At 43.3% G+C, this 23,822-nt stretch overlaps 1 protein-coding gene across 1 annotated transcript in view; it reads right to left on the minus strand.

The window, feature by feature from the left end:
• The window catches only part of PLS3 (plastin 3), a 105,204-nt gene that overhangs the window by 27,799 nt on the left and 53,583 nt on the right, over nucleotides 1-23,822 (minus strand). Inside the window, exons 5-7 of the mRNA XM_086967234.1 lie at nucleotides 21,890-21,968; nucleotides 11,946-12,060; nucleotides 7,341-7,471 (exon numbers count right to left, since the gene is read on the minus strand). Coding sequence (XP_086823360.1) covers nucleotides 7,341-7,471; nucleotides 11,946-12,060; nucleotides 21,890-21,968 — 325 coding nt within the window. The remainder of the gene's footprint in view (nucleotides 1-7,340; nucleotides 7,472-11,945; nucleotides 12,061-21,889; nucleotides 21,969-23,822) is intronic.

Genomic DNA, 23,822 nt, shown 5'->3' on the forward strand with positions numbered 1-23,822 from the left:
GAGATAAGCCCGATTTAGCCAAATGAAGAAAGAACGGCAAGATCTGTTCTGGTTTAGCATGAATTGGATGTAAATTGGCAGAGTGACACCAGGTACAGAACCTTTTCCATTTAAGCTTGTAAGTCTTAATTGTGGCAGGCGCTCTAGCATTGGCAAAAACCTACTGACAATCCGCAGGGATATCTAAATGGGCGAATTCAATGTGTCGAGGAGCCAAGTTGCTAATCTCAAGGAAGCTTGGTCCGGGTGACAAATTTGACCCCCTTGCATGGTCAGTAGATTTGGTATTGGTGGAAACTGAATGGGATCGCACTTCGAGAGGAGGAGAAGCGCTGTAAACCAATATTGGCGAGGCCACCTGGGCGCAATGAGAATGAGGCGACACAGCTCTTTCATTATCCGGATGACTCTGGGAACCAAAGGAATCTGAGAAAAGGCGTAAGCATATATCTGAGACCAATTCATCGAAAGCACATCCTCGTACGAGTCCTTATGGGGAATCCAGCTTGTAAAGTGTGGGCATTTTCGGTTCTGAATTGTTGCAAACAAGTCCAGGTCGGGGTGACCCCACACTCGAAAGACTCGGTCCAGAGTTGGTTGATCGATCTCCCATTCGTGATTGGATATTGCAGATCTGCTGAGAGAATCTGCTAGTACATTGGACATTCCTGGAACATGAACTGCCGAAAGATTTATCTTGTGATCCAGAGCCCAATCCCAAATCTCCTGGGCTTTCTGAGAAGGATTTTGTACCCCCTTGCTTGTTTAAGTAATGCATACCCTTTGCGGACCCTTTGATTACTGTTTGAAAGGACTTCAAGGCCGGAAAAATGCTTGCAGCTCTAGCAGATTTATGTGCCACTTCTTTTGTTGCATATTTCACTTTCCATTGACAGTCATTCCCTGAAGGTGTGCCCCCCATCCTTCGAGGGAAGCATCCATGGTGATAGTATAACTTGGCACTTCCGTCAGGAATGTACATCCCTCTTGCAAATTTTTCCTTTGAATCCACCATTGAAAGGGCTCTCTCATACGGTAAGTTATGCTGATCCTGTCGTCGAACTACCCCAAAACCTGCACCCATTGGAGGCAGAGTTCCTCTTGTAAAGGTCTCATTCGGAGACGACAGTTGGGTATCAGAGGAATGCAGGATGAGATCATCCCTAGACAAGATTTGAACATCCGAACTGAAACGTACTATTTTTGTTGTCTAAGAGGAGAACCATCCTGCAAATCTTGAGCTGTCTTTCTTTTGAGACGAAAGCCTGAGTGAGCCGAGTTTCTAGCGTGGCTCCCAGAAAAGACTTCCTTCGAGACGGAGTTAGATGGGATTTTGAGATTGATTGAGAGACACAGAGAGTGGAATAGTGACAGGCATCTTTGAACATGCACTCTTGCTGTTCCTAAAGACTTGGCCTTGATAAGGCAATCGTTCAAATATGGAAAAATGTGAATGCCTTCCAAGAGAAGATTTACTGCGACTGGAGCTAACATTTTCGTGAACACACGGGGTGCTGAACAAAGTCCAAATGGGAATACCTTGAATTAAAAATCCCTGCCAGCCACTCTGAATCTTAACCGCATCGCTGCTTGCAAGTTTCCCCTCCTGTGCTGGACCACAATTAAAACGGGTGGGGTGAGCTGAGCTCGTCATGAGCACACGAGCACTGTGCTGCACGACTAGCTGAGCTAGTCATGAGCATGGAAGGGGTTAAGAACTTTCTGTGCCTGGGAAGGATATGTACATGAAAATAAGCATCCTGAAGGTCGAGGGTGGCCATGTGATCCCCTTCCGAAAGAAGCTGGAGGATTTCTTGAAGCGTTAACAACCGGAAGGATAATTTTTTGAGGTATTTGTTGAGGGCACGCAGGTAGAGGATGGGGCGCCATTCTCCTGACTTCTTGCGTATGAGGAAGAACCTCAAATAGAACCCTGTTCCTTTTTGCAATTGAGGAACCTTTTCGATTGCTCCTTTCCGAATCATTATATTTATGTGGGAGAACAGTTCCTTGAGGTGAGCTGGTGGTGGACCTTTGGGAGGAGAATTTGGAGGGGTTTTGACGAATTCTAAAGTGTGGCCCCTGGCCACTACATCCAGGACCCACCTGTCCGTAGTAATTTTGGACTAATTCGAGAAGAATTGGGATATTCTTCCTTCAACTTTCGACCTGGGGATGGGCAGAGGTGGTGGCAGGTGGTACGTCTCATTGCTTCCTGGAGGAATCTCGTCCCCGGTAAGAAGACTTCCTTTTTCCTTGCGAGTAATTGTTACCTCGCTGTCCGTACGTTTGCTGTTTATACGGGTGATACCGCTGGTTACCTTGCGAGGATTGGTGCGAGCGTTGCTGAGAGTAGCCCCCTCTATTGGAAAAAGATCCACGTCCTTTGGCACCACGAAAGGGCGATTTACGAAACTGCAGGCTTCCCAGTGACCTTGCAGTTTCTGCATCCTTCTTTATGGCCTGTAGGGCCTCATCAATATGCTGGCCAAAGAGAAACTCCCCATCATAAGGCATATCGATGACCTTAGCCTGGACCTCCTGGCGAAAGGATGTTGACTTCAGCCAACCCTGCCTTCTCAGCACTGTTGCCCCCGCCAATTGCCTGAAGATGCCACATCTACTACAGCATTGATCATCTCTGCAGAAGTGCACTCCCCTTCATGCAATATTTTTCTGGCTTCTGATCTTTCAGGCTCTGGAAGCTTTTCAATATATGGTGAGATATCCGACCACATTTGTCTATCGTATCTCCCCAATATTGACAGGGAGTTTGCAGCACGGACAGTAGTTGCAGCGATCGTTGAAACTTTTTTACCAATAGAGTACAGACGTCTGCCATCACTGTCTGGTGGAGCGGTTACCTGTGAAGATGGGTTTCTGGCCCGTCTCTGAGCCGCTTGGGTGACGACTGAATCAGTCTTTGATTGCCCTAGAAGGCATGCAGGTGAGGTGAGAGGTGTCTTATACTTTTTGTCTACGAGAGGCAAAACTGAAGGTAAAGAATTTCGAGTGGACATGATTTTTAGTCCCTCCTTCCAGATAAAAGTCTATAATCTGAAACATTTTCACTTGCCTCTGCGGTTGGTCCTTAAAATCATAAGAAAAAGTCATCCTGTTTCATTTCCATGGAAATTAGGAACCTCTTCGTTGCTCTTTCCATTATGAGATGGAATCCTCCAATAGCTACAGGCGGAGAGTCCCAGGTAGGAGGAGCAGAAGGTGATGGGGTTTGCGTTTGGTAGTCACCCCACTCAGACAGTACAGATTTATCATCAACTTCTCCATCTTCCCTGTCGTCATCAGTGGTGACAGCCTCCTGAGGATGGTGGGATGGTGCCGGAGAAGGTGGAACTGTGGATCATATTTCGGGTGCTGATATTGGAGAAGATGGTCTTGGAGGTCTAAACGTTGTTGCAGATCGAGCATGGGCTAAGGGAGCGACTGCCAATTCAGATGGAGGGAACCGGCGATAGTAGTCCAACATATACTGCAAATTGTTGAGGAGAGCTAGCGGCATCTGTGCTGTAGGCACCGTGGCAGGAGCCTGACCTGTAGGCTCAAGAAACTGCTCTTCGTCTTGAAATTTTATAAGCAGCTCAGATGGACTCCTGGCTGCGCGGAACCTCTCATCCACATCAGATTGGTCTTCATCCTCTTCAGAGTCCAAAAGTTGTTCAGGCAACTTCAGCGGGAGGGGGGGGAAGAGACGCTAAGAAAGAGCCCCGTCTTTCCAATAAAGAAGCCGCCATAAACTGCAAGGCAAAGAAGGCTGCAGACGGTGCAGCAGACCAAACCTGTAGTTCCCTACACGATGAAAGACGAGGCGTCGACAGACGAACCGTTGACCGTGCTGTCGACGGAGATGGTGTATGGACTGTGGCCACCAACGTGACAGTGAACTGAGTCGACGATATTTTCGACGACGAGGCAATCTTTGTCGGCGAGGTCTTCGATGGAGAGGCAGTCTTAGTCGGCGATGCGGCCATCGACAACGATGGAAATCTCGTCGACAGCAAGGTGATCTTCGTTGACGAGGAATCCGTTGAGGGGATGACTTTCGTCAACGGGATAGGCGTCAGACTACCTCGTCGACGGAACCTTCTTACTCTTCGTCAAAGATGGGGCGTCGAAGATCGATAGCATTATCTTAGTCGACAAGATGGGTCGAACTGAAACTGAGACCAGCGTCGACGGGGAAGAAGCCGAAGACATTATCATTTTAGGCCTTGGCGATGAAAAGTGATGTTGATAGTCGACGGAGGAGCCGTCAAAGACACTGTCGGCGACGAGGTCGTTTTCTGAGGTAAAACTTTGTGTAATTATCAACAAGGACTAGCTTAGTTGTGAGAAGCGACTCAACAGAGAAACGTTTGTGGGCAAACCATTTGGTTTGATCCTAAAGCCCTCACCCACCAACCTAGTTGGTGGCACGCTTCATCATCGGGCCCACCACAGTGACACCGGGTGTGCTACCATACCTGGTTAGGTTGAAGCTTGTTTCCGGTCCAGGGAAGACATGGCTTGGCAGTTCGGGCTGGACTGTTCCCATGAGGCACAGGGTCAGACTGATTTGCATATAGCCATGTCTGAACTGGGGTGGCAGAGTGGGCTAAAGAACGGTGATGGATTAAACCCAGATCTTTTGACTGGGTGTGAGTGTTTGATTTATTCAGATGCTCCGTCCATCACCACCCCCTTTTGTACCGCTTTTGGCCGCCATAAGTGTGGCAGGGTATGCTCAGACGTGAGTCCCTTGCTCACTTTGCCACTGGATTCAGGCAAGCCAGGCTGAAGACTGCTGGAATGCCAGAAACCGGTCCTCGGAAGCTTGTTTCCGGTCCAGGGAAGACATGGCTTGGCAGTTCGGGTTGGACTGTTCCCATGAGGCACAGGGTCAGACTGATTTGCATATAGCCATGTCTGAACTGGGGTGGCAGAGTGGGCTAAAGAACAGTGATGGATTAAACCCAGATCTTTTGACTGGGTGTGAGTGTTTGATTGATTCAGATGCTCCGTCCGTCACCACCCCCTTTTGTATCGTAACGCCTGGTTATAGCAGAGCTGGTATGATTGCTGAGTGTGCAGTGTCGTGGGTGAGTTTAGTGAAAGTTAAAAGCTATACAGTGGGTCCCAGTACCCGAGGGTAAAGAAACATTTTAATCACTGGGCCCCTGTTAGCGTCTAAAAGGCAGACGGACGTGCTGCAGTATGGATTATGACCTCCTACGTCCTATGTGGTCTACATGTTTCAGACAGGCCTTTATCTTTTGAACTGGCTTTCCTCAGGACCAATGGGTATGTGATGGTGAATAAATAATACTTAATTTAAGTGGTAGTATTCGTAGAAAAAATGTCGCACTCGCTAAGGTGCGGTATATGTTAGAGGGGGGTTCCCTCTTGCTTTAACTGGCTTGTTGCCGTTAAAGCCTCCTTGGGTCACCTGGCAGAGAAAAAGACCGAAATTGTCGAATTGTGAATGATTCAAGCATTCAGACATGAATTCATGAGACTGACCACTAACTTCATTGAGTTAGGATTCACATATTAATTTTCCATGCCATCATTTCCAACATTTTCATTACGAAGTCACTGTCAGTAGCACACTCCTGATAAATTGACGTTTGCTTCTGGAAACATGTTAATGTCTACTGTGTAGGATAAGCAATTAGTTGCTGAGGGTCTGTGTCCACCTTCAGGAAAGTCTCTCCCCGGCTCAGAGTCCATTCAAGATTTCTTCAACTGATTGCGAATCAGAGGAAAGACAATTTGTAAGTGTTACCATTCTGAATTTCTGTATTGTGACCAATTTGTTTAACGGTTTGCCAGTCTAGATTTGGTTGAGTACATCACAGGGCCCTTTCCATCAACTGCACCTTCTCTATAGCTCCCATGTCTACGAAAGCCTTGATCTCCTTTAATTTAGATGCAAAATGCTCATGTTAGAATTTTGAAATTAAGTTGTTTGGAGTCATGTAAAACCCAACAGTGTAACCAAGTTACTGTAAATGGCACTTATTAGTGAACATTCATTCATATATGGTCTTGTGGAAAATCTCAATACTGTCCCTGACTGTGGATAAGTCATAGATTTGTGGAACTAGAATCTCTTATGATTGAACCTTTACCACTTCCTTTAGTAAGAATACAAACCAATGTGATGGGTTGCACTGCAAACCATGTCTATCTACAGGTGTGGTTTTGGGTCTGAAATTACTGCTGGCCAGAGAGATGTCTTTTAGAGGTGATGCCTGTTCTGTACTACACTGAAAGCTCTCAGACTTAACTGACACGCTTTAATTGCAATACATCACCTATATTTGAAACAGAGTGGTGTATTATTGAGAGGCATTTTTTGAATTTGTGCGGATAGCCTTAGCTATAAAGGACTTTAAAATCAGACCTGTGGCACTTTGCATTGCTTACATCTTAGCCTCGCTCCCTTACACAATTTTTCGGTTTCCTCTATATATCTATTGAAGGGTAGACTATGAGAGTTGTGGTCTGAAAACCACAACTTCCTGGTTACGGACCTAGACTTCAATGGATCCAGTCTTGCCAAATAAAGCATCAGTATGGCAGGGTGCTTAGGATTTCTATTTTTGAATCATTGGGTTTGAGGTGGTTTTGCTTTAGCTGTACTCCCTGGCTCTGAGAAATGGTTGAAAAATGGTGTGCCACATAGTTGCATTTACATGCCGTTTGGCATAGGAGTTCAAATTAAGATGGTAGGAGCATCGAGGGGCTTAGCCAATGTTTAATAGCAGTGGAGTGGCGAATAGGTTGACCTCTCTGGGGCTCTATTGGTCACTTAGCTGTGAGATGGGCTTTGAGAGAGCCAACAGGTTTCAACCGCCTTCGGAGTGCATGATCTGAAACAGATTATCGGATCATTTTAGTTTGGAGGAAACATTTTTGCTGCCATCGCCAACTGCTGGAGGAGGGAGTCATATTGTACCATATACGTCTGGTGACTGGCCACTGTTGGTTTGGTGGCTATTTAGTAAGCGTGGTCAAGAGGTGTGTGTTCACTTGTTAGTAACAGCAGATCTCATGAGGTTACTGCCCTTCTGGAAGGAGACATGATTTGCAGTAGGGAGGTCATGCATAACAGAGCTACCCGTTATTATCCACTTCCAACATGTTCTGCATTCTATCACAGATGCTAGATTACTCGGTTTATGGATCAAAGGTAAAGTACAGTAAAGATAAGCCATTGATCTACAAAAGGGTCGTAAACAGAATTAATCAAACTAATACAATACCCACAACGTGGAAGGGATTGCCTCTTAAACATGTTTTTCAATGTCTAAATACTTCATTGAAAAGTGTCTGATTACCGTCTCATTAATTGCCAAACCAATGCCAACGTCAACGTTTGATTTCCATCATTTAAATCCTGGCCGCCAATGCCTACGAGTGAGAATTTGGCTGGTTTCCCCAGTTCCACAGCATAGTTGCAATTTTCAAGCTACAAAAAAAAGGTGTTTAAAATTATTTTTATAATTTTATTATTAAAATCAACAAAATCAAAAGTAAAAAGAAAAAAACTGCATTTTATGTGTGTATAAATACATTAAAGGAAAATTATATTTTAATGCAGAGTCTAAAATTTTCAGTAGGAAACGATAATAAATTACTTACCTTAACAACAATACTTCAAAGCAGTAAGTAACATTTTAGATCGATCTACATGGTTCAAATAAAACGTACTACCCAAGAGAGCATCTCGACAACTATGGCAAAAAATGTTGTATTTTGCAGATGTCAGAAGGTTATGGGCATTTAAATGCAGTTTTGTAAACATAAATAGTATAGAAAGAGACATTCTTAAATGAGACTATACGCATATGGAACTAAACTGCATTTCATAACGCGCTATGAGATTGATTGCAGCTAAATACAAACTAGCACAAGTGGGGCATTTTGAAAAATGTTACATATGTTCTATATATCATGATTCATGATGCTTAAAGCAGTGCACAAAGCAGTGAACAGAACAATTGGATAAAACCAAGGAGTAACACCACTGCACACACCACTTTGTTGTCACGTTTACCAACAAGCCAATGATGAAGGATTATGTAAATCAGTACTGATTGCAAATGCAAAGACCTCAGCATTGCAAAACTGCACTGTAACGTTTAGCATAGAAAGAAGGGTTCATGTTTAGGGCTGGCCTAGCAACCGCTTTAGTAATCTCACCAGCCTCACCTTTTGCATGGATCCACTTCAGTAAATGGCTAGCATTAGTGTCAGTGACAGCATGTTGCTTGAGCCTATCCATCTACTACATAACTTCATTTTCAGGCTAATCCCAGATTTCAATGCAGTTCAAGTGTTTTTAATTTATTTGTGCTACGGGTCATTTTTTTCATTATTTAGTTTTGCTAACTTAAGTAAACGAACTTTATGCAGCATCATTTTTACTTATACTCTTTTAAGGTCTATGACAAAGGTTATAAAAAATAAAATACATTGTGAAGACCTGACCTATTGTCCTGGACAATGCCAGTTTCTGTAATCGGTGACAGATCATTAGCCTGTACGTTTTCATCTATTACACAGGATCTGCTCTATTGTTGTGCTGTAATGTTTAACAGGAGCCACCGGTAAAGCTGGAGCATTAAGATAAGCAGAAAAGCAGCACCATTTTACAAACAGAGCTACTTCATTACAGGTCGTTCCAGATTATCACAGCTCAAACCTTCTATGGCATGGTCTGGCCATTTACCTTCGTGGGTTTCCCCTTTCGTTTCCTATCTGCGCTAAAAAAAGAAAATTGAACAATTGGTCGTAGGTGCTATACATATACATCTAGGATATATGGACTGCAACTGAAGTGCACAGATCATAGACACTGAATAAGGTCCTACTGCACAGTATATATATGAAGGGTGGTGAATGGAGTTCCTCGTTATTGCTGTGGGTGTCAGATTTTAAATTGTGTTGGTTTTGTGCCGAGTTGTTTGTGTCCACTGTAGTGTTACACAATTGAGTTGTAGAGCTGTGCAACAAATTGGTGTGCCCTTTTGTTGCAACGATGTGTCGTTTTGAGTTGTGGTGCATTCTACAATGGTGTTTATTTGTGTTGCTATGTTAGTATTGAGCTGTGTTGTACTGTTATGCAGTTTACAAATGTTTTGTGTGGTGGTTTTTTTTGGGCAGATTCGTGTTGCTATACTGTTGTGCTTGTAGAGTTATGTTTTTGTACAGTTGAGTTTTACTGATACAAGGACCGCATTGGTTTTGGTGATTGTACACATGGGTAGACCCGCGCTGGAGTTAGATTCAATTACTCCCGTCTTCAGAACACGGTCTATGTACCAAGGGACACAGAGCATTGACTGTCAACTAACTTGACAATGAATGTATACATGAAGGACTTGGAAAATCAATAAAAACAGAAGATGTGGTCTATTAAAACTAGGGACATATCCTATGATAAACCAAAGAAATCCCTTAAACGTCAGGTGAATGAAGCATTATATCGCCACAACGCACCACTCGCCTCGTCCCCCAAACACCACTGGTGTGGCAACCCCTTTTGCATTACAAGAAGAGGAGACTGCTGCCGATCTGCCCTCAGGTTAGGCACAGCATAACCTATTTCTTAGTTGCAAGGCAGCCATACCACTATTCAGATTAGGAAGATGCCAAGGCTCCTGCAGTTGCCCTCACCATTCAGATAAAAACCAACATAAACTGCTCTTTTAAGGCTACACCTACATGTCCACCCTGAGACTATGTGCAATAAAAAGGCTAGACTTTTCCCAACAAACACAGCTTGCAGTTTCTGGGATATCAGGTGATGCCCCTGTTGAAGTCCTATGTTAAGTCACATGCGAGGCCACCAGTGATATTGTGTGAGGTGCATTGCAATGATGGGGAAACCCAATTGAGTGCTAATGGGAAATGTAATTGTGTTTTAGGATTCGACTCCTAATGCCCTTCCTTTGAGGGTTTAAGGGAGTGTTTAAGTGTTTTGTTATCAATTGTTTCCAATGGAAGCCAATAACATGAATAACCCTACAATAACCATAGTTATTCACTGCTATGATGTAGCAAAAGTGGAAACAAATATAGTTTCCCTCTGTTGCAACATAATAAAGGAATTCCAGGATGCAGCTGACAGGGCCCCCAGAGACCCTGATAGTTCAGCATTGACTTTCTGCTCGACGGAGAGCACACAGTAGAACTTCAAATGGGGATGGGAAGGCACTGAGACAAGTACATTTTCTATCACCATGGGGATGGTAGTCAATTGTGTGAATGGCTCTTACATTTTTCTTCCCCCCCCCACGTAGATGTTGAAAGGAGGTGCAGATTACATGATTTATTTAGAGGGGCCATACATAAAATAATAGATGGTTAAATGGTTAAAAAGTGAATACCAGGGTTTTGATTTTGGGTGTCAGACACCTTGAGCTTTGCTCTTGTTGCCTATTCCATGCCACTCCGAACCCCTTGGTGAAAAACATGTTTTTCATTTATAATTTTATATGTATTCTTGCAGATTTATAAATCTTAGATGGTAACTGCGACCACATACTACAGAAATTAGTAAATGGAGTATTATTAAATTATTGTTACTACTAAGACCCATTAGTCAGTGATCTGAGATGGCAGATGCTCAGTAGTAAGAGCTACAAAAAAGTTTAAAAAATGTCTGACCCCAAACCCTAGACCGGTTTAACCTAACCAAAAGTAGACCTTGGGTATAATTTTGAATCCAGTGTACAAGTCTTTGTCCATGCATGTCTCGACAATTGCATCACCATTTAGTGTGGTCTCCCCAAGAAAATCATTTCCAGGACCCCAAAACATACGAACCAAGAACCTAGAATGTAACTTACCTCCATAATCCAGCCCAGATTAAACCCTGCCCTTAAAACACCACACTGGCTCCCTATAGATATCAATGCTGAAAGTAAGGTCTTATGCATTGTGCACAAAGCGTACTAAGGCGAAGAAATTAACACATTACTATATCACGACGGACCTTTGCTTAATGTCTGCTCGTCAAATCACGAAATGATAGTTCAAGAGGAGAAGCGTGGATTTGGATCACAAGGTGATCAATGGCGGAGATTATCGAACTCCCTTAAACACAAGCTCACAGCTAAATCCAAACACAAGAGATTCAAGAGACATAAGAAACGAACAAACATACTTGCCTTTAACTGAACTGGACAGAGAACAGGAATAATACTGATGAATGTTGGGAGATGGTACTAACCCCCCACCCACTGATCTCCAACTCCACCTACACTCCATTACTCTGTATTTTGTTATTTGCCATCACTAAAGTGGCTACAAGACCACATGTGCCTTTTCTTCACAAAACTCCATTAATCAATAAATCATTGTTACACATTTGGAACATGTGCCCAAGAGATTAAACAGATCACTATGCAATAGCAACTTTGGACACTGAAGATGCTTTGACGCTGTTCATGAGTGAGTAAAATCATGCAGATATCATTGTTGCCTCAGAACAGGCCTGCGTTACAAACAATGAACATATGTAACTTGACTGTATGCAATATTACCATCTCTTTTTAGCTACATCTAGAAGTCACGTTCAGCAATGACTTCCAATTTGTCAACAGAGCGGCTTCTACAGAGCATAAAATGGTCTACAAAGGGTATCTTCTTCCTAGCAGGTCGTACAGTCATTTATGCATAAACAGACATTTTGGCAAAGCCATCTAGAATAAGAATGGTTTAAGGTTGAGAGTCAGGACTAAAAGCACCTTGGAGTATCAGACATGTTCTAAACTGAGGACAAGTCATTTGAGTAAAAACGCAAATATTAAAGTCTGCCTCTAGGGTCAAGGTGTAAAGCATCTGACCTTCCATCTTTAGGTTTTATTTGTTTGATAGGATGGGATCATTTGCTCATTGTGCAAAATATTGCACACATTATAAAACAATTGATTTACCTTTTTCATATTAGCTCCAAGTTTTGGGTATGGGGGCATGTTAACTTTGCTCCAGTTTACAGGAACTTTGATCTTTTCATACAACTGTAAAATCACCACAGCGTCCTGCAAGTCGCTGAAAATATTCAAAAGAATAACATTTAATTTTTAAAATAGTGATAAAACAGACAGAATACTTCAAAGAGGCAATAAGTTAGACAGGCATTGTTAACGCATACAAAGACTATTTTACTCACAAATGTGCTTCTTTACCGATTGGCGATTGGTGTGGGTCAGTGTATAGGTGGGTGAGCGAGAAAGTCAAAAGCTGGAAAGATGAGTGAGTGGAGGATGGATTAATGGACGGAGGATGGACGCATGAATGGATATTTGAATACTTAACATGACCGGGTCAGAGTAAATAGATGGATGCTAACAGGTTCCACTAATTAGAAGCAAAGGTCTCAAACAGCATTAAAATACAAAGAATTACCATTATATGGCCATCACAAGCATGACATCCGAGCTGAGCACCCTCGTGCCGACAATTCCCAGAGTATATGAAGAACAATTTCTATCACACCAGTGAAAATATTATACAGAAGCAGGTGCCATCATGCCAAGAATGGCCACAAAGTCAAGAGTCAAAACTACTTGATAACTGTGGGGTTTGCAGAATAACTCCTGCCAAATAACTCATTTTAATCTGTCATTAATTATATTACATAATACCTGCCCACCTATGCCAAAACAAAGGGGGTAAAGAGTCATAGTGTGTTGCCACCTTTCACGATGCCATGGATTAGAGAGACATTCCGAAAGGCCAGCTTCTCTCACCACAGGTAACATCTGAGGTTCTGTGGAGTCTCTTTTGTCCTCAGATGGGGATGGGTGAGTTAAGACTACGGTCCAATGGTTAGGTTCCAAGGACATGTACTGCAACTGACACTTCACATTTTGAACCATGGGATGGCTATTGTCATGCTGCACTACAAACAGGTGCGTAGCACTATACCAGGTTTAGGGAGACTGTAAACCAACGCCAGCAATTCTCCTGATGTCCTGTGCAAAAGGGAATGTTCAACCACTGTTTAATATAAAAGCAATTCTAAAACAATATATTAATGCTTCACCACATTAACTTATGAAGATTGCTTTAGTACATATGATGCATGGCAGTGAAAATAGGAGGGTTCATGCAAGGGTTGGACGTTCTGTCGAGGTCAAAAGTGTGAAGAGTCTAGTACAAGGCTTCTTGGGTAAGGAGGGGGCACATGCAATCTTGACAATGACACCTCCACCCCCGTTGCCTCCGCTCTTTTGATGTCTGCTTTAGAAACATCAAGAAAGGGCAAATGAATGGTTTGAACACCCTGTGGAGACAATGATTTCATTCATCCCAAGAGTGATACATTGAGTACCTTTGAATTGTACACTGTTTAACATCCGATAAACCTCTTCAATTGTGTACTACCCACATACAACAAAAATTCTTATTTTTACCAGTTTTTCTTATTTATTCATATAGTTACCCTCACAATATTCTAACTGTTTTACGACTTCCTCTTATTAGGACTATTTTGTGACTTCATGGCCATAGGGCATTGCAATCACTCCAGAGACACCCTCCTGAAGGGGGTTCACTTGAGGATGTGCCTTGCTCCCACCAAGGCTTAAAAGGAGCTGCACCACTAGGTGCGGTCGGCAATATTATCCAGTGAGTGTCGGTGAATATTTTCTAAAAGATAAGTGAAAGTGCATAAGGTTTTGCTCAGAACTCTGCAGGCTGTGCTGCGGACTATGGCGCTGCTGACTATTGGGGTGGGGATACCAAGACTTGTCTTGGTCTCACCTCATTCCTCTTTCATCCACCACCAAATGCTCAGTCTCAGCCTCACTTTTGCAGGGTCTTTTTCATCCCTGCTTTCTCCCCTGCTCACGGTTTTTCCATTGAACTCTCGCTCCTTCTTTCCCCCTTTTGTGTTCTTCTCTCTTGTATCGGTCTCTTGTTTTGGATCAAAGCCTGCTGAGGACTAATAAGTGATATCCCCAAAATGAGTGCAGGTGGCCCACAAATGCAGGTATTGGCTCACATAAGCACTGGTCACTGTGATATATCGATATAAGAGCTTATCGTCTCCAGCCCCTGCTGTCACTTTGCATGGAAATTACTGAGCACCTATAAAATTAGAGCACAGTTCAGCAGAAGAGTTCAGTTTTTTAGTGCTTTCTGAAATGAATGTGAATTGTTTCAATCCGCTCGCTGGAAGCCTTGAACTCCAGGAAAGGCCTCCATATTTCAGCCGCGTGAATGTTTGTTGGTTGGTTAAATATGCAATTGCTGAGCATTCATTCCTAGCCCACATCTAGAAAATCAGATGTTGAGGTATTCTGGGTTTTGTCCCAGAAGGCTTTGTGAAATTAATTGAGAGTTCACTAGGACCCAAAGCAGAGCTTTTTGAGCTAGCCTGGTGTGGCCATTCTTGCAGGGATTCAGGCACATTCTGGCTGCCTGATTTTGTAAACTTTTCAGTCTGTCAATGAGTTTGTTAGAGAGGCGGTGTACATGAAGTTGCAATAGTCAAGTTATGCCTTTACCAGTTATGCCTTTACCAGGACTTTAGTATCTCCACTATGGATCAGTTTAGAGTACAAGTAGGGACTGCTGTGTGATGAGCTTGATCACTGCATTGGTTTGGAGAGACAACACGAGCATTGAAACAAAGAGAATCCCCTGCTTCCTTATTTTCAGAGAGATAGTTTGGGGCGATTAAGGTCAGTCATCTGGGCTCAGCTACTTGCATAACAGAATCTAATTTTTAGTTCTCTTTATGCAGAGGCTGTTCTCCCTCGTCAGGGGAATATGTAGAACATGCATAAGGTGATGCTGGTCTGGTGCTCTAACCTGAAGTGAATTGGTTGACTTCAGAGTACACTTGAAAACTGCACTGGAATTGCTCAGGAAGCGGTTAAAAAAAAATAGAAGTCAGGACAGGGAAGACCCCAGTTGTGCATTGCACGAAAACACTTGGAAGAATGGCTCCAATGATGCAATTCTTTGGCTACGGTTTCAAACACTGAATCCATGATTGGGGTTAAGCCAGTCATGGCCATCCTGTTATTTGGCCAAATTATTATTATTATACAAAATTTATAACACGCTCAGTTACCCATGAGCATCCCGGCGCGAGACAGACAAAGGAGGAAAGCTGAGTTCACACGCTACACTGGAAACAAGTGGGTCTTCAGAAGTTTCCTAAAGAGTAAGATCCTGGGCTCTGAGCGGATCTTAAGGGGCAGGGAGTTCCATAAAGTCGCCACTTGCACTGAGAAACGCCTGCCCCCAGAGCGAGCCTTCCTTACTCTGGTTGACTGCAGACAATGTCCTTGATCTGAGCGCAGAGGACGTGTGGGCTTATGAGGACGTGCCATAGTGGAGAGAATGGGAGGGCCCTTACCATGCAGAATTTTGTGGGCAGTGCATAACGCCTTAAATTTCACCCGCTCCTTAACAGGGAGCCAGTGCAGCGTTTTCAAAGCTGGGGCAGCTGAATGCCTTCTGGGAACATCCAACAACAGTCTGGCGGCTGCATTTTGTACTTGTTGGAGAGTTTTAAAAGTCGCTTCGGGAGCACCGAGGAACAACGCGTTCCCGTAGTCGAGCCTCGACAAGATTAAGCCGCGAATCAGCAGCTTCCTTGCTGGATCAGGGAGCAGTGGCAGCACCTTGCGGGCTGACCGCAGCAGACCAAAACAAATCCCAGCGGTCTTCCTGGCGTGGGTCCTAAAGGACAGGTCTTCCTCCAACCAAACTCCCAAGGTCTTGATCTCCTTCTTGGGAGATGGTGGATCACCCAGGGACCGGGGCCAACAGCTAGCCATACTGAAAGGACTGGATTTGCCTAGGAGCATCAGCTCAGTTTTATCCCCATTGAGCTTTAGAGCAGAGTGGGACATCCAACGATGGACATTTGCAAGGCAGTCGTGCAGAACTTCAGGTTGTTCCACCAGCTGGGTGAAACCTACCACCAGCTGAGTATCATCAGCATAGCTGATAATCTTCACTCCCGAAGGGGCGATCACTCCTTCAAGCTGAGTCATGTATATATTAAATAAGGTAGGGCTCAAAGATGAGCCCTGCGGGACTCCACATTGAAGAGGGAACGGGGTCGACTGCTCTGCCGCTTCCCAGATTTGGTAGAACAGATTAGAGAGAAAGGATTCCAGCCATTTTAGGGCCGTCCCTGACACACCCACCTCTGACAGGCGATGGAGGAGCACCTGATGACTAACGGTGTCAAAGGCAGCCCTCAAGTCCAGAAGGATCACTGCCACTGACCCTCCTGTATCAAGAATGCTCCTAGCTTCCTCCACTACTGCCAGCAGGGCTGTGTACGTCCCTTGACCAGGACGGAAGCCAGTCTGGGAGTCTCCCAACAGATGATGTGACTCTAGATGACAAGAGAGCTGACGGTTAACCAACTTCTCTGCGACTTTTGAAAAGCCGGGTAGCAGTGAGATCGGCCTAAAGTTGGCCAGATTCGAAGAATCCAATCCTGGTTTTTTCAAAAGTGCTTTCACCACTGCCTTTTTCCATCTCTGGGGCACTATGCCCTGAGAGAGTGAAAGGTTGATAAGGTCAGTGAGCGGAGTGGACAGAGTGTCTGCAACTAGTTTAAGGTATTTCATGGGGACTGGGTCACTAGGAGATCCACTCTTCATCTCTTTCAGAGCTTTTGTGACCTCCTCCTCAGAAAAAGGGCCGAAGGAGGAGAGCTCCACAGGGCAAATTACAGGGCTAGCATCTGATTCCGAGATCAGAGGGGTCGCAGGCAGCGTGGACAGGATCTTCTCTATTTTAGAATGAAAGAAGTAAGCAAGTTCTTCACATTTTTCTTTAGGATTGTCATATACAACCGGCGGGACCGGGGCCTTTAGAAGTTCCTTAAAATTTTTAAAGGATTCCCCTGGTGAATTGCTAGCACTCTCGATCCTATCGTTGAAGAAGTTCCTTTTGGCATCCTTCAGCGCGTTTTTATACTTCCTCATCTCTCTCTTGTAATCTTCTCGACTATCTTCTGTTCTAAATTCGACTAAATTCTGTTATCTGCAGGCAGCTGATACGCCGAATAATATTAAGCATGATTTTTTGTCCTTGTCCATGGAAAAGGATGAGTGAGCTTTGCTCTTGAATAGGCCAACGTAGATTCAATGCCTTTTAAGAGCTACAGCCCAGACTGCTGATCGTGAAGGAGAGAGTTCTTGTAGTGGTCATGCAACTCACATTTCAATGGTTTCACTGGAGTTGGACAGGTTAGCGATTGGTGGGTACTTTATCAGGATATTCGGATCTGCTTATGGTTATTTTCATTAGCGTAGAAAAGCCATATTTCAGACCAGGAAATGACTCTTTTGAAAGGGATCAAGGTATTCTAATGGGGATGTCGGAAATAACTGAACATATTCATTTAGCATTATGATGTTGGCCAAAATGACTGAACATGATACAGTTCAATGAATAAGTCTGAGCAAGGTTTCAAGTGAAAGTTAAATATTTTTACTTGTGGGTTAGTTTTAGTCATCCACATTCTCCAAGGGTCATAGTATGGAAAAGGTAGATTTGAAGTAGAGGTGAGGGGCATGTGTGTGATGGTACTTGATGGCTCTGGAGAGTGTCCAGGACAAGGTTTACTTCTGACAAACAAATGTAGAAGGTCCTCACAGTTTCATGATGAATGGGGGTGGGTTCTTCAAGGCATCGTATTTAGACAGTTCAAGGCAAATCTTGAATTTTTATATTCGGGACATCATTAATGTGTTTGGTAAGGTAGACTTTTTCGGCTCTTTTCATGCATTTTGAAACTGTGTGCCTTTCATAGTGGGACTTTTTTTTATTACCTCTCTACCTTGCAACACTGACATTTCATATGCTGTCGATAGGTTTCAGCTAAGTCAAATATCCTACACTAAAATTGCTGACTAACAGATTATGGCCAAAACTGTGCACTATTTTCATCACAATCTGTGGTTGGTGTTTAAAAGTCGATTACAATAGTGTTCTCATCAGCCCTGAGTTCAAGTTAAATGTAAAAAGGTCCAATGTTTCAGCTATTTTTTTTCATACTGCACCCAACATGTGGAGCTAGGTCATAGAGTAAACGTTAACATGATTTGTGTAAATCTAAAAAAAAAATCTAGTGTGATTGGGAAAGAATCAAACTCCAGAAGAGTCGAGAATTTAGAACTAAAACAGGCAAGTTGTTTGAGCCTCCCATAAAGGGAGAAGCTCAGGGATCATTTGCAGCCCGTTTCGTTTGATTCATTTGCAGATTATTCCAGTGTCTTGCTTCTAAATAGAAGAATGATCGCCCTTCCATCGTTCTAGCTCTGCGGATCTGGAGGGGCTTAATTTGGGCGTGGTTAGAAGACCTTCAGACCCTTGTCAGCTGATAACTTAGGATTCTATTGCCAAGATAAAAAGAAACTGATTTGTAGAAGGCCGATGAGCATGGCAGGGCAACCTGAAGATTGCCCTCCTGCGCAGCTGCAGCCGGTGTAGCGTTTTTAATATTGGGGCCGACTGATATATTCGGTAAATTGCAAACTGTCCTGGCTGCTGTGTTCTAAGTAACTTGCAGCGGTGAGAATTGAGAATCCACCATATTTACATACAAAGCATTGCCATAGTCAGGCGGCTGATAGGTGTCTGTACAAAGCTACCTCTTCAAAACAGCCAGAAATTAATGAATATTGGACTTGTAGAGCGCAAACTTAGACCAAGGGCATCAAGGCGCTATTTGCAGAACTGAAAGGTGCAGACAAGGGACATGCTCATGCTGAAGTCAGTGAGCCCATGTCTTTACAGCTTTACGGCAGAGAGAATGACTAGACAGCGCTTCCAGGAGGGAGTTCCACAGCTTAGCCGCAGTAGTGGAGAAGGCTCTATCTCCCCACTTTGACTTCTTACACCTCTGCACTGTTAACAGATTTTTATCTGAGGATCGGAGCTGTCTGCTGGGAAGATAACTATGGAAAATCGCCTTAATCCAATCTGGGCCTGAGCCATAATAGGCATCATGAGTCGGGCACAGTGTTTTGAAAAGGATCCTACGGTCCAAAGGCAGCCAGTTCAGCGACCTGATGGAGGCTGTGACTGAATGAAATTTTGGTAAATTCATCACCAGCCTGGCCACAGCATTTTGCACCAGCTGCAGACGTCGCACTAGGCCTTTATTAATGCCCAAATAAAGGGCATTACCATAGTCCAATCTGGACGTTACCAAGGCAATAACAGCCTGCTTGCGGGCTTCTAAGGAGGAAATGGGCGATTTTTCGAAGGATTACAAAACATGTGGACACTGTCCTGCTGACCTGCAGAGTAAGGGAAAGTGAGTTATCCACTATGACCCCTAGGTTTTTTCCATGGGATACCGGGCAGGGGCAGACTCCAAGAGTGTCAGGCCACCAGCCACTGGACCAAATCTCCAGTTTACTGCAGAAAATCAGGACCTCGGTCTTCTCTCCGTTTAATTTCATAACATTTTCCACCATCCAGGAGGAGACTGCCTGCATACAATTCCTGAAATTATGGGCCGAATCCCTGATACTGTGAGAGATGGATACCATTATTTGGGTGTCGTCCGCAAAGGACTTCACCTCTAACCCAAAAGATCTCACCACCGTAGCCAGTCGGGCAACATAGATGTTAAAAAGTGTTGGGCTCAGGGAGGAGCCCTGAGGAACAGAGCATGACAGGTTTGGAGGCCGAGTAAAATTGGCTGAACTTCACAGTCTGTGCCCGATCACTGAGAAAGGAGGCAAGAAGCCCCAAGGCCGTTGCCCCGAACCCTATCGCTCTAAGGCGTTCGACCAGCCTCAGAGGGGACAGGGTAATCAAAGGCTGGGTTAAGGTCAAGTAGAACAAGTAAGGTGGTATGCCCTACATCTACTTGAATACGGATATTGTTAAATACAGCAGTCAATGCTGTTTCCGTACTATGGTGGCTTCTAAATCCATGTTGTGAGCCATCGAGTAATAGGTGATCCTTTAGGTAGGCAATGAGATGAGAGTTCCGGTAAATTTCCAGAATCTTAGCTGGAACAGGAAGTAAAGAGATTGGCTGATAATTCTTCAATCCTACAGGGTCCAGAGAAGGCTTTTTCAGAAGTGGCTTCACCACTGCCGTCTTCCACAAGGTGAGTTACTGTCCCTCTGAGATGGCAACATTCAGAACAGCAGTAAGGGGGGGGAATAATAATCTCACGGCCAGCAGCATCCGTCAAAGCTCACCAATGTTATGAGGCCTCTTCAACACCTACGCAGAACCTCAACTATTCTCAACATTCATACCACTGGATAGAGCTAGTACACTAATGACATCAATATTTAAATCCGTACACCAAATAAATGAGGAAGTTATTGTCTACTCATTGATGGCCCTTCAAGGTACAATAGATGATGCATAACTGGCTCAGCATAAATAATAAGAGCTGCCTTCTAGGCCCTGAAAGAACATAGTGCCTTCTGCCTAATTGGCAGACACCATAGGTAGTCAACCAGTCCCCTCAAGCTCTACCAGTAATCTTTGGGATCCTATTCCACTCTAAAGTTACCAGCTTGTCCGAAATGTGTTTTTATCGCCATGGTCTTAATGTTATGTATCTACTGGCTACTCAGCAATGCATTCATCTAATCCTCACTTCAACCAGTACATGCATTGATCATTACAACAGAAGTCCAACCACAAAAATGAAGCTTAAACTTCAAAGGGATCAAAACTAGCCTGCAAAACTTATTGTCACATTAATCAAATGGTACTACATCTCGCATGTTCTTATGACTGCACTGGATTCAGGTAAAACAAGGTCAATTTTAAAACTCTGCCTGGGACATAAACCCTCACTTAGAGAAAACTCCTGCATACATTTCCAAATGTTTTTTCCCTGAACACCTGAATAGACGCCCAAAGATGGCTGCCCTTCAAAGTATTTTACTGCTATTGACTAAATGTAAATGGTTTAGTAGAAGGCCTTGTCATTTCAATGCTATGCACTTTGGAACACATTGCCATTGCCATGAAGAGGGTGTCACAAAACCACAGAAACAACTGAAGACTCATCACCCACCAACTATTCAGACTTTATTGAGCTTAAGTGTCTTACAAAAACTTCTATGGCTTCTGTATCAATAAAGAACATCATTTTCTAGCTTCTTAAGTAGATTAGTTTGACCTAAAAAAAGAACTGATTTAGGAGTACGTATCTAGGGGCTAAACTATTCTTCTGCACAAGTAACTCCATGAAAGCCCAGTTGTGCTTCCCAGGGCCTCAAATGGAAAAATAGAAAAAAAACTGTGCCCAGGTACTCAAGATACGCCTTTGTCGATGTACACAAAATATACTTGGCTGATGGAACCCAACAAGGCAAAACTCATCCAGAACAGCTAGTTAACCAATATTGAGCAAGTATTCACAACTTGCAATGGACGCCTCCTTTTGGGGTAGGATCCAATTTTTTTGCTTATGGTTGATGGCTCTTTTAATGGCACAAGCACGTTTAAAATTACGGACTAATGCCCTGATGGTGTAAACACTTGTCGGTGAGTGAAATCGCAAGCATTTTCAATGCATTCATGGTATACAAGCCATAAATGTAACGCAGACCATGAACTGTTTTCCCACACACTGGTAAAGTCACTTTTTTAGCTCCAAATTTCAGCTTTTAGTACAGAAACGCCGATGACCTAGTCAGCAAGCAAAATTAATGCACTTAAATGTCCTAAAACATTTTTAGGGCAACAATGAGTAAAAATCTCTACAATATTTTCCCCTGCGTATTGCCTATGAAAAACCATTCATTTGCTAAGAGTTCCTATAGACCTGTGAACATAACATCTCAAAACATCATATGGTTCTGAAGACAAACGTGATGTACAAGTCGAGTAATCGAATGAAATTAAACATACCTGTAAAGATGGTTTACATTTGGATTTACTCCAAGTGAGTTCATCCAGTTGCGGAAAGTTCTCTCTTCTCTTGATTCTCCTGTGTGACAAAAGGAGGCACATGTGACAATGTAATCCTATTTTATCTCTCAATCTGAAGGTTCAAGCTAGATTTACAGGTATAGGCTATAATTAATATACCCAATAAAGATCTTTATTTCCATTGATGATCCATCCCAAACAATTATCACCTCTAATGCATATGTGAGAAATTACGCAATGGTTATGAAAAGGCAGCCAATGCTACAATCTGGTCATTAGAAAAAGGACACATGTGAAGCTACTTAGTTGCATTCACTCTCTTCACGGCACATGCCCAAAAATTGAAAAGTAAAAAATATTTTCCTAAGCAAAAACTGCATTCTACTTCTTGCATTTAATACACTATGTGCATTTATGCTGAGACTCAAACTTTCCACCACCGTCACAAGAGCAGAGCGTAGTGCACCCAAGCAGGAGGTAGCACGAGGTTTGCGGGTGGGAGGAAGATAAGAGGGAAACACTACTGTGACAAATGAAGTGACAGCAAGTCCCTTATAGCACTGTATCCATAGCTTCAGCATAGGATATTGCCTTGTTATATTCCCCCCTCGTGTCATCAATCCACTTCTCCATCCAGTTCATTTTTTTTAATAATCCCTACCCAATCACGTGTAAGCTCTCTTCGACAAATTGTACTAATTTGTGACTTGCTTCCTATGATTCGCACTAGCTTTCACATTTAGTATGCCATTTATGTACTTAACCATATTATAAGTTTCTGGATGTACTGCAGCTTTACTCATTCCTTTCCACCCTGCTCTGGCCATTATTTTCCGAGGGTAAATTTTTTGTTATTACGCCATTCGTGGCACTCTTCGTTTATTCTTGTTATGTATTAGGTCATTAAAGATCCAAACTTTTTAATTCATGTCTTTTTAGCCATTTGTACCACCTCCGTTACCCAGCGGGGCTTTAGTTTTAGGCTTTTTTTTTTTAAGATTACGCTGAAGAAGGCACGTTTTCAGCCTCAAACACTGCAGGGAGTCTTCTCCCATTAATGAGCAATTTAGAGTTTTTCAAAAGGTAGACTATCTTTGTGCCGGAGGCTGAATGACAACAGATGTACTTTTCACCAGCTCATCAAAAGACATTAGTAATAGCATGCAAATTGGCATCGTTTAACAGCTGGAGAATAGTAATACAATTCAATATGAGGCTACAATATCATTAATGGCACCATAATTTGACATTTAGTGAGAATTCAGAGAATTCTGCAGTTCAACAGTGTTGCTACTGAAAGAAAAAACAAACAAGGAAAAATGGATATGGTCAAAGATTTGAATGGTCTTCCTAAGCCCCCAGTAAAAGGAGTGGAGAGCATGGGGTAAATAATGTTTCAGCATATTAGGTGAGACCATGTGATTGGTACTTTCAATTAACGCTCTAGAAATGATCATGCTCTTCCTGCCTCTCTCGCACTCTCTATAGCCCACTGAGGGGACCAGCGGAGAGCAGCAAAGTATCCAGGCTATAGTCACAGGTAGACACTACCTCAAGAGTCTATTACTACAAATGTTTCATAGTTACTGCCGAATTCTACGCATTTCATCGCAAGTACAAAGAGTTTGTAATCGTTTCCTAGATATCACTGCTGCATTGCTTTCCACATTAACTACAAAAATTGTCTTGCACAATCGATGACATGGGGAGGAAGTTTGCTGCTGGCAGTATCAGACACCAGACATTTTTATAATCTTACACGGGGGTTCAAGGGGTAACAGGGTGGCTATTTTAGCTTGGGCTTATGTCAAAGGATCAAAGTGGGGATAGAAGCACTGTTTTTACAAATGGACAGATATGGCTACTTTCATGTTTGGACGCTAACCTATTATCTCCACAACGTCTGCACCAC

The sequence above is a fragment of the Lissotriton vulgaris genome, chromosome 4_1 (assembly GCF_964263255.1).
Source record: "Lissotriton vulgaris chromosome 4_1, aLisVul1.2, whole genome shotgun sequence".
Lineage (NCBI taxonomy): Eukaryota > Metazoa > Chordata > Amphibia > Caudata > Salamandridae > Lissotriton > Lissotriton vulgaris.